The 11,604-nt window shown below is 54.9% G+C and overlaps 1 protein-coding gene across 3 annotated transcripts in view; it reads left to right on the plus strand.

Annotated features, from left to right (window-relative positions):
* Positions 1-1,513: 1,513 nt before the first annotated feature.
* TET3 (tet methylcytosine dioxygenase 3) overlaps positions 1,514-11,604 on the plus strand; it is a 109,357-nt gene continuing 99,266 nt past the window's right edge. For 2 of the 3 annotated variants that reach the window (XM_056814682.1, XM_056814687.1), the window contains exons 1-2: positions 1,514-1,651; positions 2,658-3,353. In XM_056814682.1, the coding sequence (XP_056670660.1) occupies positions 3,042-3,353 (312 nt within the window). In that variant the 5' untranslated portion in view covers positions 1,514-1,651; positions 2,658-3,041. Of the gene's footprint in view, positions 1,652-1,687; positions 1,811-2,657; positions 3,354-11,604 lie in introns of those variants that run through there. The other variant, XM_056814684.1, reaches the window with a different exon arrangement.

Here is an 11,604-nt window from a genome sequence, read left to right on the forward strand (position 1 = left end):
AGTGGCGGCGCCGCAGCCCGCGCCCAGGAGATACAAAGTAATCTGCTCCGGAGGGGAAAGACCCGAACTTCATTACCTTTCCTGGCAGAGGGCCCAGCGGCTGAGGAAGCCGAGCGAGCGAGCCAGCGAGCGGCTGGCTCAGGGAACGAACGAGCCATTCGTTCTGGGAGGCTGGGAAGCTCTGGGATGGGCAGAGTCCCCGCCCGCCGCAGGCCTGCCCCGGGGCTGCTTAGTCGCTGTCACCTCTAACCAGTGATCAGCAGTGCTTCCAGGTGGGGAAACCTGCTCAGAGTGCTCGGGAGGGTCCTGGCTGGTTGGGATTCCTACCCAAGGCGCCCAGATGGGCCTCCGAGGCTCCTCTGCCCCTGGCTGCCCCGGCGCTGTGACAGCCTTCCAGGATCGGCTCGCCTTTGAAGTCGCCAAGGCTCTGGAGACAGGTTTCCGGGCCCTGCCTGAGACCCAGGCTTGCCCCAACCCCCCTCGGAGGAGTGCTTTTGAAGCCACAGCAGCCAGAGACCCTACACTAAGGGGTGCGACGGGTCGCTAAGCTGCAGCGAGGTCCCGAACTCAATTTCCATCTCCAGCTCCCTACTGAAGGCAGGGAGGGCTGTTTCTTCCCCAAGCAGGGAGGCCTCCTTTGGGTTTCTCTGGAGGGGGAAACTGAGGCCCGGGACAGTCCAGCAGTTTGCCAGGATAGGAGGACGGGTCCAAATGGCTCCGGACTAGGTTATGGAGTCCGCCTCTTAGTCTTGCCTGGGTCCCTTCGCCCTTGGGGGCCTGGCAGGAAGCAAGGCCCAGAGGGTGGCCCGGGGCCCCTAACAAGGAGGGCTCAGAAGGGACTCGTCCTTTCTTGGGGATGCACCTGCCAACACCCAGACAGGACTGGGCAGCCCAAGGTTGACCTCCCTCTCCGAGCCACCGGGCTGGCTGCCAGGCTAAAAGGTCACCAGCAGCTGGATGGGAAGGAGGGACAACGGTCAGGACGGGAGAGGGAAGGTAGGGCGGGGGCCCTTCTCCACCTTACGGACCGAGGGGGTGTGGGGGCGAAAGGAAAGCAAGGCAGGTGCACTGCCTGGCCCAGCCCCCATTTCCTCCCTTTCTCCCTTCCCTCCCCTCCCCCTCCTCCAAGGGAGGGACCTCCCAACTACAGCTGGCAGAGGGGAGGAGAAAAGGGGGGCGAGGGGGGGAAGGAGCGCGCTGGCCGCTGGGGCCCGGGAGGAGCCGCACGTGTGCGCCGTCCCGGGCGGGGGAGTCCCCGGGAGAGCACGTGCCGCGGCGCGCGGGGGGCGGGGAGTCCCGAGGAAGCTCGCGCTGCCGCCGCCGCCGCCGCCGCTGCTGCTTCTGCCCCTGCTGCTGCCGCCGCCGCCGCTTCCTCCTCCTCCGCCGCCGCAGCCGCCGCGGCCCCCGCCTCCTCTCCTCCCGCTCCGACTCCGGCTCCGGCTGCCGGCCTGGCTGGGGGCGGCTCTTGCCCGCGGCGCCGGGGACTCCGGGAGGCGCCAGTAGCGGCGGCGGCTTCGGTGGCTGCGAGGAAACTTTGCCCCCGGCCCCCGGCCGCCGGCCGCCCGGAGCCCTGCCCCCAGCCTCGCCTCCTCCTCCTCCGCCCCCCCTTTGTGTGCCCCGCCCCGGAGGCGGCGGCGGCGGCGGCGGGCAGGTCGGTGCAGTCGGTCCTCTTCCGGCTCCGGGCTGGGGGAGGGGGAGGGAGAGGGAGGAAGGAGGGGCCGGGAGCCAGGGAGCAGGCGGCCGGGCAGACCGGCTGCCGCGGGGGAGGGGACCGGGCTCGGGGCACGACCCTGCGCCCGGTGCCAGCGGGGTGAGCAGGCGGGTCGGGGGAGGTGACGGGGACGGTTGCGGCAGCCCGGCCCAGCCCTGCTCGGCCGGGCCCGCCCGAGCGGCCCGGCTGGGGGGCGGCCGCGGCCGCTGCTACATTGTTGCACGGGGGCGCTGCGGGAGAGATACAGTGTAGCGGAGCCAGGGCGGGGAGGGAGGAGGGAGGGAGGGGAGCGCAGCGCAGCGCCGGGCGGGGGGCGGGGGAAGCCGCCGGGAGCCGGAGTCGCCGCCGCCGAGTTCCCAGAACAAAGGAGCCCGAGCGGCGGCGGTGGCAGCTGCAGCGCGCCGAGGCTGGCCCCTCCGTGCCCCGCGCCCCGAGCCGCCCTCTCCCTGGGCTGCTTCTTGGGGCCAGACAGAAGGCTCCAGCACTGGGCAGGGAGGGGGGCCTTTAGGCTTCGGGGCCGGGGATCCCCACCCCCCACCTCCGCCTGGGCTGAGGGGCAGAAACCCTCCAGCCCTTCGGAGCTTTCCAGCTCCAGGAAAACTTTTCATTTCTGCCCGAGAGAGCCGCGCTGTGCCTAAGGCCGGCAGGCCCGGGGACCCCCCAGCACAGTTTCGGGGCGGGGAGCTGGCGGAGGCTCCTGGGGGCCCAACTTCCTCGGAAGTCTCCCACAAGGGGCGGAGCCTTCCCACCTCCCCACCCCCCACTTTTGAGCCGGGCCCTTGGTAAATATTGGTGCCTCCCCCCTCGGCTGCTGAGGGTTTGAGTGGAGCCTGGCTTGGGTCATGTGCCTGTCTCCGGAATTAGGAAAAAGCCTGGGCAAAGTTGTCCCGGCTCCCAAGGTGATGCGCCTCTCCCCCCACCACGTCTCTCTCTGTTCCTCCCCCAGGCTGTACCACCTTCGTTCTACTCCATCCTGGTTCCTGGAAGAGAGACCCCACCCCCGCTGAGAAGCTCTCCCCCTCCCTCCCCGTCCATGCTCCTCACCTGGTGGCCCAGCGCTGCCTCGGGGAGGGTGAAGGACAGCACCTAGGGCCAGAATGCTACCATCCCGGGAGGCTGCCGCCGCTCTCCTTCCCCAGATCCCGGGCCCTGGCAAGTGGGAGAGTGGCCCTCGGCTGTGCCAGACCCCCTTTGGCCACCGAAGGTGAAAAGCAGTGGCGCTGGGAAAGGAGCCTGGTGGCCCAGGAGGCAGCGCGACCCGACGTCAGGTGCAGGGGCCCTTCCCTGAAGCGCTGGCAGCACATCCTATGCCCCCCGCCCTGGCAGTGCTATGAGCCAGTTTCAGATGCCAGTGCCCGTCCAGCAGGAGCCCCCGGGCCTTCCCAACTTCCCTCAGGGCAAGGTGATGCCAGGGAGCTTCAGAGGGCCTGGGCTTCCCAGCGGGGTGGCAGGGAGCACAGAGCAGCAGCCTGGGGGGTGTGGCGATGGCCGGAAAAAGCGCAAGCGGTGTGGGATGTGTGAGCCCTGTCGGAGGCTGGAGAACTGTGGGGCCTGTACCAGCTGCACCAACCGGAGGACCCACCAGATCTGCAAACTTCGCAAGTGTGAGCTGCTCAAGAAGAAGGCCGGCCTGCTCAGGGAGGTAAGTCACCTGGCAGCCCCAGACGGAAGGAGCCTGGGAAATGGGCACTGGGCTGGCACTGCCACCCTGCCCCAGTGCCATGGAGATGAGCAGGTGTGCTGAAAGGGGGAAGGCAGCCAGGAAAGCCCCCTCCAAAGTGAGGGAGACTCCTTGGCAAGGCTGCCTGGCCAACTTTGGGTGGCCCTTTGGACAGGGCTGGAAAACCATCTGGGGTGGGTGGGGGTGGGCAGTGTGTGGAGTTTCCAACCATGGCAGAGTTAACAATCTGGCAGAAGAGTCTGCAGCTCCCTGCTCAGCCACTTAATCTTGGACAGCTGCGAGCCATTAGCCCCTTCTTTGATGGCTGCCCTTCACTTGGGGGCGAGGGGAGAAGGGGCTCTCTTCGCTTCTCCTTTCTTTTGAGAAGGCCTTAACCAGGGGCCCGGATGGGAGGGAGATGCCAGTGAAGGTCCTAGTGCCACTGGGATGGCCAGTGTGAGGCCAGTGAAGTTGAGTGGGCATCTAATGCCAATTTCAGGGGACAAGGGGTGGGAGAGCTGGGACATTGATCAATGCCCGCTCCCTCCCCCACCCAAGGGTGTCAGCCTGCTCTGGTTGTCTTGGTGCAGGCTTCTTGTCCCCATCCCACTTTCAGAAATCCCAGACCCGAGGTGTTAGCACACAGTAGGTAGAGGAGCTCTGCTGCTTGGTACGTGTAGGACCTTGACCGAAGCCTCTGCTCACCCCCCAAGCAGGTGGGCCTTGGAATCCTTCTGAACTCTCCCACTCTGAGGATTGGCTTTGGGGCAGAGCCCGCAGTGGCTTTCCCCTCTGGAATGCACTTCCTCCCTGGGCTGCAGGGTGCTGCCTCACTCTAGCCACAAGATCCCTTCTAGTGCAGGGAAGTTGAGGGGAGCCCAGGGGCCAGACACTGAGGGAGGGTTGAGCAGCTTGGGAGCTCCCAGGCTCCACAGACACGCTTCTGTCTGAGGGTGGTACCAGCACGGCCGCTCCTTTGGCTCCTTGGGGAGCCAGGAGGGCCAGTGGGCTTCACCTTTGGGCTTTCTCCTGAACTTTTTAACTCTAAACTGATCTTATCTGGGTTCTCTCCAGACCTGGGGCTCTAATTCTGTGCTGCCTTCCAGAGCAGTTTCCTTAAACCCAGCTAATGTGGGCAAAGCACCTACTATGTGAAAGCCCTCGGATCTGGAACTTTCAGCTTAGAAAAACACTCATCGGAACTTATGAGTGGAAGGAGGCCCAAGGCCATCCAGGCCGGCCCACCTCAGTTTACAGATGAGGAATCAGAAGCCCCCCGGGGAGTTTAAGTGACTTGTCCTGAGTCTCACAGCTAACTTCGGATCTAGAACTAGAAGGGATGTGTAAGCCACTGAGTCAAATGCTCTCATTCTACATGTTAGGACCCTGAGGCCCAGAGAGGCTGGCTGAGTGGCCACAGAAGGTCACCTCCCGATAGTAAATTTCAGAACTGAGAATGGAACCTGGATCTAATTTTAAAAATAGTTAAATATCTTCCCATTACAAGTAAAAACATTTGAACAATCATTGTCTGAAAATGGAGCTCCAGATGCTCTCTCTCCCTGAGAAGGCAAGCCATTTGATATCAATTATCCATGTGAAGTCACATGAAACACTTCCCTGAAAGAACCCCCAAGAAAAGTCAAGTTTCACCAAAATGCTTCAGTCTGTACCCAGTTCCTCTCTGGAGGTGAAATTGACTTGGGTCCTTGGTCAGAGTGGCCACACTTCCATACTAGATTGCTGTCACTGTGCCCATCATTCTCCTGGTTCTACTCACTTCACTCTGCATCAGTTTACAGAGGTCTTTCCAGGTTTTTTGGGAGCCATTGTAAGGATGGCAAGGGATCTTGGGAAGCCTCTCTTTTTTTGCACCATCCTGCTCATCTTTCTTAACTCTCAATAGTAGTCCACCACAACTTGATCAGCCATTCCCTAAGTGCCAGGCATCCCCCCAGGAGCTGCTGTAAATGGTTTTGCACCCATGGGTCCTCTTCTCTTTTCGTTGATCTCTGGATTGCAGACCTAGCCATAGCATTGATGGGTCAAAGGATGGGAATAGTTTTATAGCCCTTTAGACAGGTGCAAATGTTCTCCAGAATAGTTGGACTAGAGTCTTCCAGTTAGAACCAGTGTCCCTGCCACCTGACCCCCTTTTTCGTGGGGAAAGCAGGGAGAGATGATCCCTCTAGGGCACTCTTCTCTGCCTGCTTGATCAGTTTCCAAAGAGAGAGCCTGGCCCAGCCTCACCTTGGGGGTGATCACCTAAACCCATTCCTTGAATCTTAGGCATTTGCTTTGCCAGATTTGCTGCTTTCTGAACACCCTCTGCCCAGGCCAGCCCTCCCTGCCACCAGTCATTCCACTGTTATTTAGTTAGAAGGTGCCTGTTTCTGGGCCCCACAGGCAATCCGGGGATAAGCAAGCCAATAGTCTCATGTTGGGAAGCCTCCAAGCAGCCTGAGGTACATGACCCGTACGGGAGCACTCCACAGATATGACACCCTTGGTATGGTGGTGAGAATCAGGTTGGAAGGGACCTTCCTTTGAGACTGGGCAGTGAACGGTCTTCCTTTGCTGGAGGGGGTCTTCTTTCCTCAAGGAGTAGCCCCGGCCGCTTGGGGGTCTGGGTTATTGGGCAGGGATTGTGGGTTTTTAGCCCCTGTACCCACAGTCTGCGATTACATGCATGCCTTTAATAAGAACTGAGAGGGGACTTAGGGTGAAGAATGCTCTCTCCACCTCCAGAGAAAGAACTGGGGGAGGAGGAATGCAGCTGGGAGCAGATGATCCAGCCGGCACTGCTTGTTTGGGCTTCTGGCTCTGTAAGATTATTCTCTTACAAAAACGAGTAATGTGGAAGTAGTAGGTATGGACAACCCGTGGAGCTCCAGGAGCGGGGAGGGACCCAACACAAAGCGCAACTGTGGAAATCTGTTCTTGAAACAACAAAGAAAAACTTCTTGTTGTTGGTATCAGATTTTAAAAAAGAACAGAGAGAGGCAGCTAGATGGCTCAGTGGGTCGAGAGTCAGACCTGGAGTCAGCAGGACCTGGGCACAGACACTTCCTAGCTGTGTGACCCTGGGCAAGTCACTTAGCCCTCATACACTCTTCTGCCTTAGAACCAATACCTAAGAAAGAAGGCAAAGAGTTTTTCTAAGAAAAAAGAAAAAGAACTGAGTGTGAGAACAAGAAAGAAGGAACCAGCCGTTGGCTGCCCTCAGACCTAGCGGTCCCCTGAAAGTCCTTTCGTGTTTGTGGACCAGCCCTGAAGCCCTCCCAGGTTTTCTCCCTTCCTTTCCCCCATGCACACCCATAGACAAGTCCTTCAGAGATGCTTTCCTGTGGCTAGACCTGAGACCCTTAGAGCCTCGTGAACCTGGCTGTCGGCCCCTTGTCAGACAAGCTTCCTCTGACAGTCCCAAGTGGGAAAGCGGACCTTGGCCCCGTCCTGTGGCATCCCATCATCCCTTGTTGATTGTCCCATTTGGCTGTGGCCAGCCTGCTGCCTGGAGGAGCTTCAGTTCCCTTATCAGCCTGCTCTTCTTTCAGCAAACCAGCAGATTTGTGCTATTGTTTCCCCTCGAACTAGGTACTACATGGCTCAGTCTTCTCCTCATCCCATCCACCTTCTCTCTTCCCTTATGTAGTCAGTTGGCAGCCCTTGGCTTCCCTTGTCAGTCTTAACTCCCTGATCATTTTAGCACAGCTGAGAGAGAGCCTTGTTCCCCCAGGCCTAGAGACAGGAGGTCCTGAGTTCAAATCTGGATTTAGACACTTCCTACTTGTGTGACCCTGGACAAGTCACTTGACCCCCATTGCCTAGCCCTTACCACTCTTCTGCTTTAGAGCCAGTACCCAGTATTGATTCTAAAATGGAAGGGAAGGGTTTAACAAATTTTGGGGGGGTCTGTGGGGTGCCCTATGTATTCACTTTGGTGTCTAGACAATTCTCTCCTTCCCCCTCATCTGAATTGTTCTTGGCTTCTTCAAAATTCTGTTTTAGTAGGAACAGCTGGGTTGCTCAGTGGCTAGAGAGCTAGACCTGGAGATAGGGGTTTCTGGATTCAAATGTGACCATAGATACTGCCTAGCTCTGTGACCCTGGGCAAGTCACTTGACCCCAGTTGCCTCAGGGCTCTTCTGCTTGGAAGGGAGATGTAGTATTGAGTCTAAGACAGAAGGCGGGTTTTTAAACATCCTGTTGTGGACCGCTTCATGTTCCTCTCTGTAAGCTGAACTCTGACAGCTGTACCTCGCTCAGGTTGTGACCTGCGTCCTTCCCTCTTCCGCATTATTCTAAGGTGTCTCAGGGGCCCACAGAGGAGTCCTGGGCGTCCGAGGGCAGGGACTATTTTCTCCCTTTAGATCCCACCACAGGAGGCACCTAATAAATACCAGCTGATGCTCGGCTTCTCTGCTTTCCACTTTTGGGAACGGAAAGTCCTTCTAGGCTAAGACTTGGAGGATCCAGGAGATGGGAGATGGGAAGAGACAAATTGGGGCCAACAGATTCCGGTGAAGGCTGGAGGTGGCCTTTTGCCCGGTGATCACAGAAGACTGCCTGGAGGAAAGGGGCCACCTGAGTGCCATGTTGATCTGTGTTTGTAGACCCGCCGGTGTGGGCTTAAGGGGGACTCATTGAGGCGAAGAGAAAAGAGAAAACTCTAGTGTTCTTATGGCAGCAATAATGCAAGGTCCAGGCCTCGAGGGGTTTCTTCCTCATACAGAACAGCCCTGTGCAGGATAGGCTAGCAAGGGGCCGCTGGAGGCGAGGGTGTCCCATCAATATGGCGAAGGCAGCAATCAGAGCCTCCACCTGGGATTTCATTTCTCACTGACAGGGGAAAGCGAAGAGCTGAAGTGAAGAAAGAAATGCGCAGAGCTTGTCAGGGTCTGAATTTGTAGTGATCAGGGGAGTCTGACCCATCCTCTGCCATCTAGGGGACAGCTCCTCTGGGGAAGCTTGGATCCCAGGAAAGTTCTGGGGGAACTCGGCTCTAACAAGGCCCAGGCCAGAATGCCATCTGTCCTCACCTTTGCATCTTAGAATTTCCGGTTTCCTTCAAAGCACAAAACCCAGAGGCTAACTCCTCCAGGAAGCCCTTCCTGATTCCCACCCCCTGCTCAGCTCTCACTCAGTGCTCCCTTCCTCTAGAAATGACTTACTATTGATGTGTTTCTTTTGTGTCCATATGATGCATTCCCTTGAGAGAATGTAAACTCCGCTGTCTGGGAGAACGAAGACTTAGGTCTTGTGTGGCTTTATCCCAGCCTTAGCACAGTGCTTGAACGTGGCATATAGTTAATCAATAATCAATGTTTATTGAATTTAAATGAATGGGGGTGTGTGCGCGTGACAACACCACCAACCTGTAAGAATCCTGAAGTTGTAGAGATGGAAAGGACTTTGGAGACAGTTGGTGTTAATTTGAAGCCCAGGGAAGGGAGGGGAATTGCTTCCCATCCCCCCACAACTTTGTTGTCTTCTCCTTAGGTAGAGCTGGTGGGGTAGGGAATAACTGTCAGGGAAAAGAGGGAAGCCAGGAAAAATGGCTTCCAGTAGCAGAGTGGTGGGAGAGTGAGAAACCAGAAACAAAGTTGAGGCTTGCAAAAAAGAGGCTGACAATAAAAAGCCCCATTTGCATTCCTGGAGCAGGAGTACTAGAAAGGCCGGGTCTGTTACTAGGAGCAGAGAGTGCACAGGCTTTAGAGCAGGAAGGATAAGGCCATGGCTTCTCTCTCTTTGCAGTGTGGAGAGTGTTGCTGGGAGATCGAAGGCAGCTAGCTCCCTTTCTCTGGCCTTGGTTGGGTCCATGCGTCCCACTGAACTGCTTTGGAGACCACCAGTGGGAAGAAAAGTGAGAGAGAGAGAGGCTAAGGACGGACGGGCATGCTTTAGCTGTTTCTTCCTTTTTTTTTTTTTTAAATATATTTTATTTGGTCATTTCCAAGCATTATTCGTTAAAGACATAGATCATTTTCTTTTCCTCCCCCCCCCAACCCCCCATAGCCGACGCGTAAGTCCACTGGGCATTAGATGTTTTCTTGATTTGAACCCATTGCTTTGTTGATAGTATTTGCATTAGAGTGTTCATTTAGAGTCTATCCTCTGTCATGTCCCCTCAATCTTTGTATTCAGGCAGTTGCTTTTTCTCGGTGTTTCCACTCCCACAGTTTATCCCCTGCTTATGAATGGTGTTTTTTTCTCCTGGGTCCCTGCAAGTTGTTCAGGGACATTACACCACCACTAATGGAGAAGTCCATTACGTTCGATGATACCACAGTGTGTTTGTCTCTGTGTACAATGTTCTCCTGGCTCCGCTCCTCTCGCTCTGCATCACTTCCTGGAGGTTGTTCCAGTCTCCATGGAATTGCTCCACTTAATTATTCCTTTTAGCACAATAATATTCAATTTGTTCAGCTATTCCCCAATTGAAAGGCATCCCCTCATTTTCCAATTTTTGGCCACCACAAAGAGCTCAGCTATGAATATTTTTTTACATATTTTTCCTTATTATCTCTTTGGGGTACAAACCCAGCAGTGCTATGGCTGGATCAAAGGGCAGACAGTCTTTTATCACCCTTTGGGTATAGTTCCAAATTAGCTGTTTCTTCCAACTAAAATGCCCTCCCCTACCTTACTCATGACCCAAGACCAAGCCAAAATGCCAAGTCCTTTATTGGCCTCTAAATACATTCACACCCCTTCTAGCTTCTTGTTTTTGTCATGGCCATTTGGGGGTTTTCTTGCCAGAGACATTGGAGTGCTTTGCCATTTCCTTCTCGAGCTCCTTTTACAGGAATTGAGATGAACAAGGTTAAGTGACTTAGCCAGGGTCACACAGATAGTAAGTGTCTGGGGCCCTTTCTGACGTCAGGACTCAAGGACTAGTACTCTATTCACTTTAACACCTATCAGCCCCTTTTATCTTAATCACAATCATTTCAAGGAGTCAGGAAGACCTGAGTGCAAATGTGACTTCAGACGCTAGCTGTGTGTATGATCCTGGGTAAGTCAACCTTTGCCTCAGTTTACTCAACTGTAAAATAGGGATAATAGCAGTTACTTCCCAGGGTTGTTTCAGGGATCAAATTGTAATAATTAAAACTATGAGGCTGATAGTAGCTGAATAACTTTAAAATTAAGTCAAAGTTATAGGAGTAGTAAAGAGAGGGAAAGGCAGGAAAGAGGTAGAGAAACTTAGCTTTTTAATCTATTGGCTGCCTTGATGGGCCTGTGGCCAACTCTGACAATGGTTCCTTCAGCTCTCCAGCCAGAAGATCCCAGAGACCACCTGGTCACCACTTATAAGCTCTTTTGTCCACCTATTAGCTCTCATACATCACATATCAGGAACCAATCATAGTTTCTTAATTTGTCTGGGCCACCCAGGGGGGCAGTGCCTGTGGGATCAGTTTCCCATCTCGTTGCTTCCTTGGTTCTTTAACTTCCTTTCTCTGAGGACTTACCTATCCCCGAATTTACTCAGTGGTATTTGACCTCCACGTCACTGAGAGATGACGTTAGAAAAGGCAACGTAGTGGAGAGAAATTTGCTTCCGACAAAATAAAATATTAGTAATGTGCTTACACATGTCTGGTTTTGCACATGGTGTCTTAGCATAGTTTTGCCCACAGTAGGTGCTATTTAAATGCTTTTCTGATGCCCCTCTCAATCGAACTAATCAAACAGAACCTCCAGTACAGTGATCCGTTTTGGTGCTGAACACAGAACTGCGTCAGAGCAGTTCTCCACTTCCTTATCTTGACTGAGGGGAGGCAGAAGAGAGAGGGAGGTGTTTCATCAGCATACAAATCTTCCTATGCTTCTCTGAAGTTCTCAGTCATTTCTTTTCTCTTTTCAGTTTTTTAAACTATTACTTTATGTCCTAGTATCAATTCTAAGACAGAAGAACAACAAAGACTAGGTAACTGGGTTACTCGACTTTGGCTAGGAAGTATCTGAGGCCAGATTTGAACCCTGATCCTCCTGGTTGCAGAACTGACACTCTATCTGCTGTGCTCCCTACTTGCCCCTTGCTCATTTCTTACTGCACAGTAGAATTTTATTACATTTCTTCTTTCTAGTTTCTTCATCCATTTCTGAATCCACAGGCACTTAGTAGTGTACCTTTCTTTTCACAGCCCTACCAACACTGATTTATTCCCACCTTCCATCATCTTTACCAGTTTGCTGAGTATGAGGGGACTTGAAACCTCAAGTTGTT

Source organism: Monodelphis domestica, chromosome 1, assembly GCF_027887165.1.
Source record: "Monodelphis domestica isolate mMonDom1 chromosome 1, mMonDom1.pri, whole genome shotgun sequence".
Classification (NCBI taxonomy): domain Eukaryota; kingdom Metazoa; phylum Chordata; class Mammalia; order Didelphimorphia; family Didelphidae; genus Monodelphis; species Monodelphis domestica.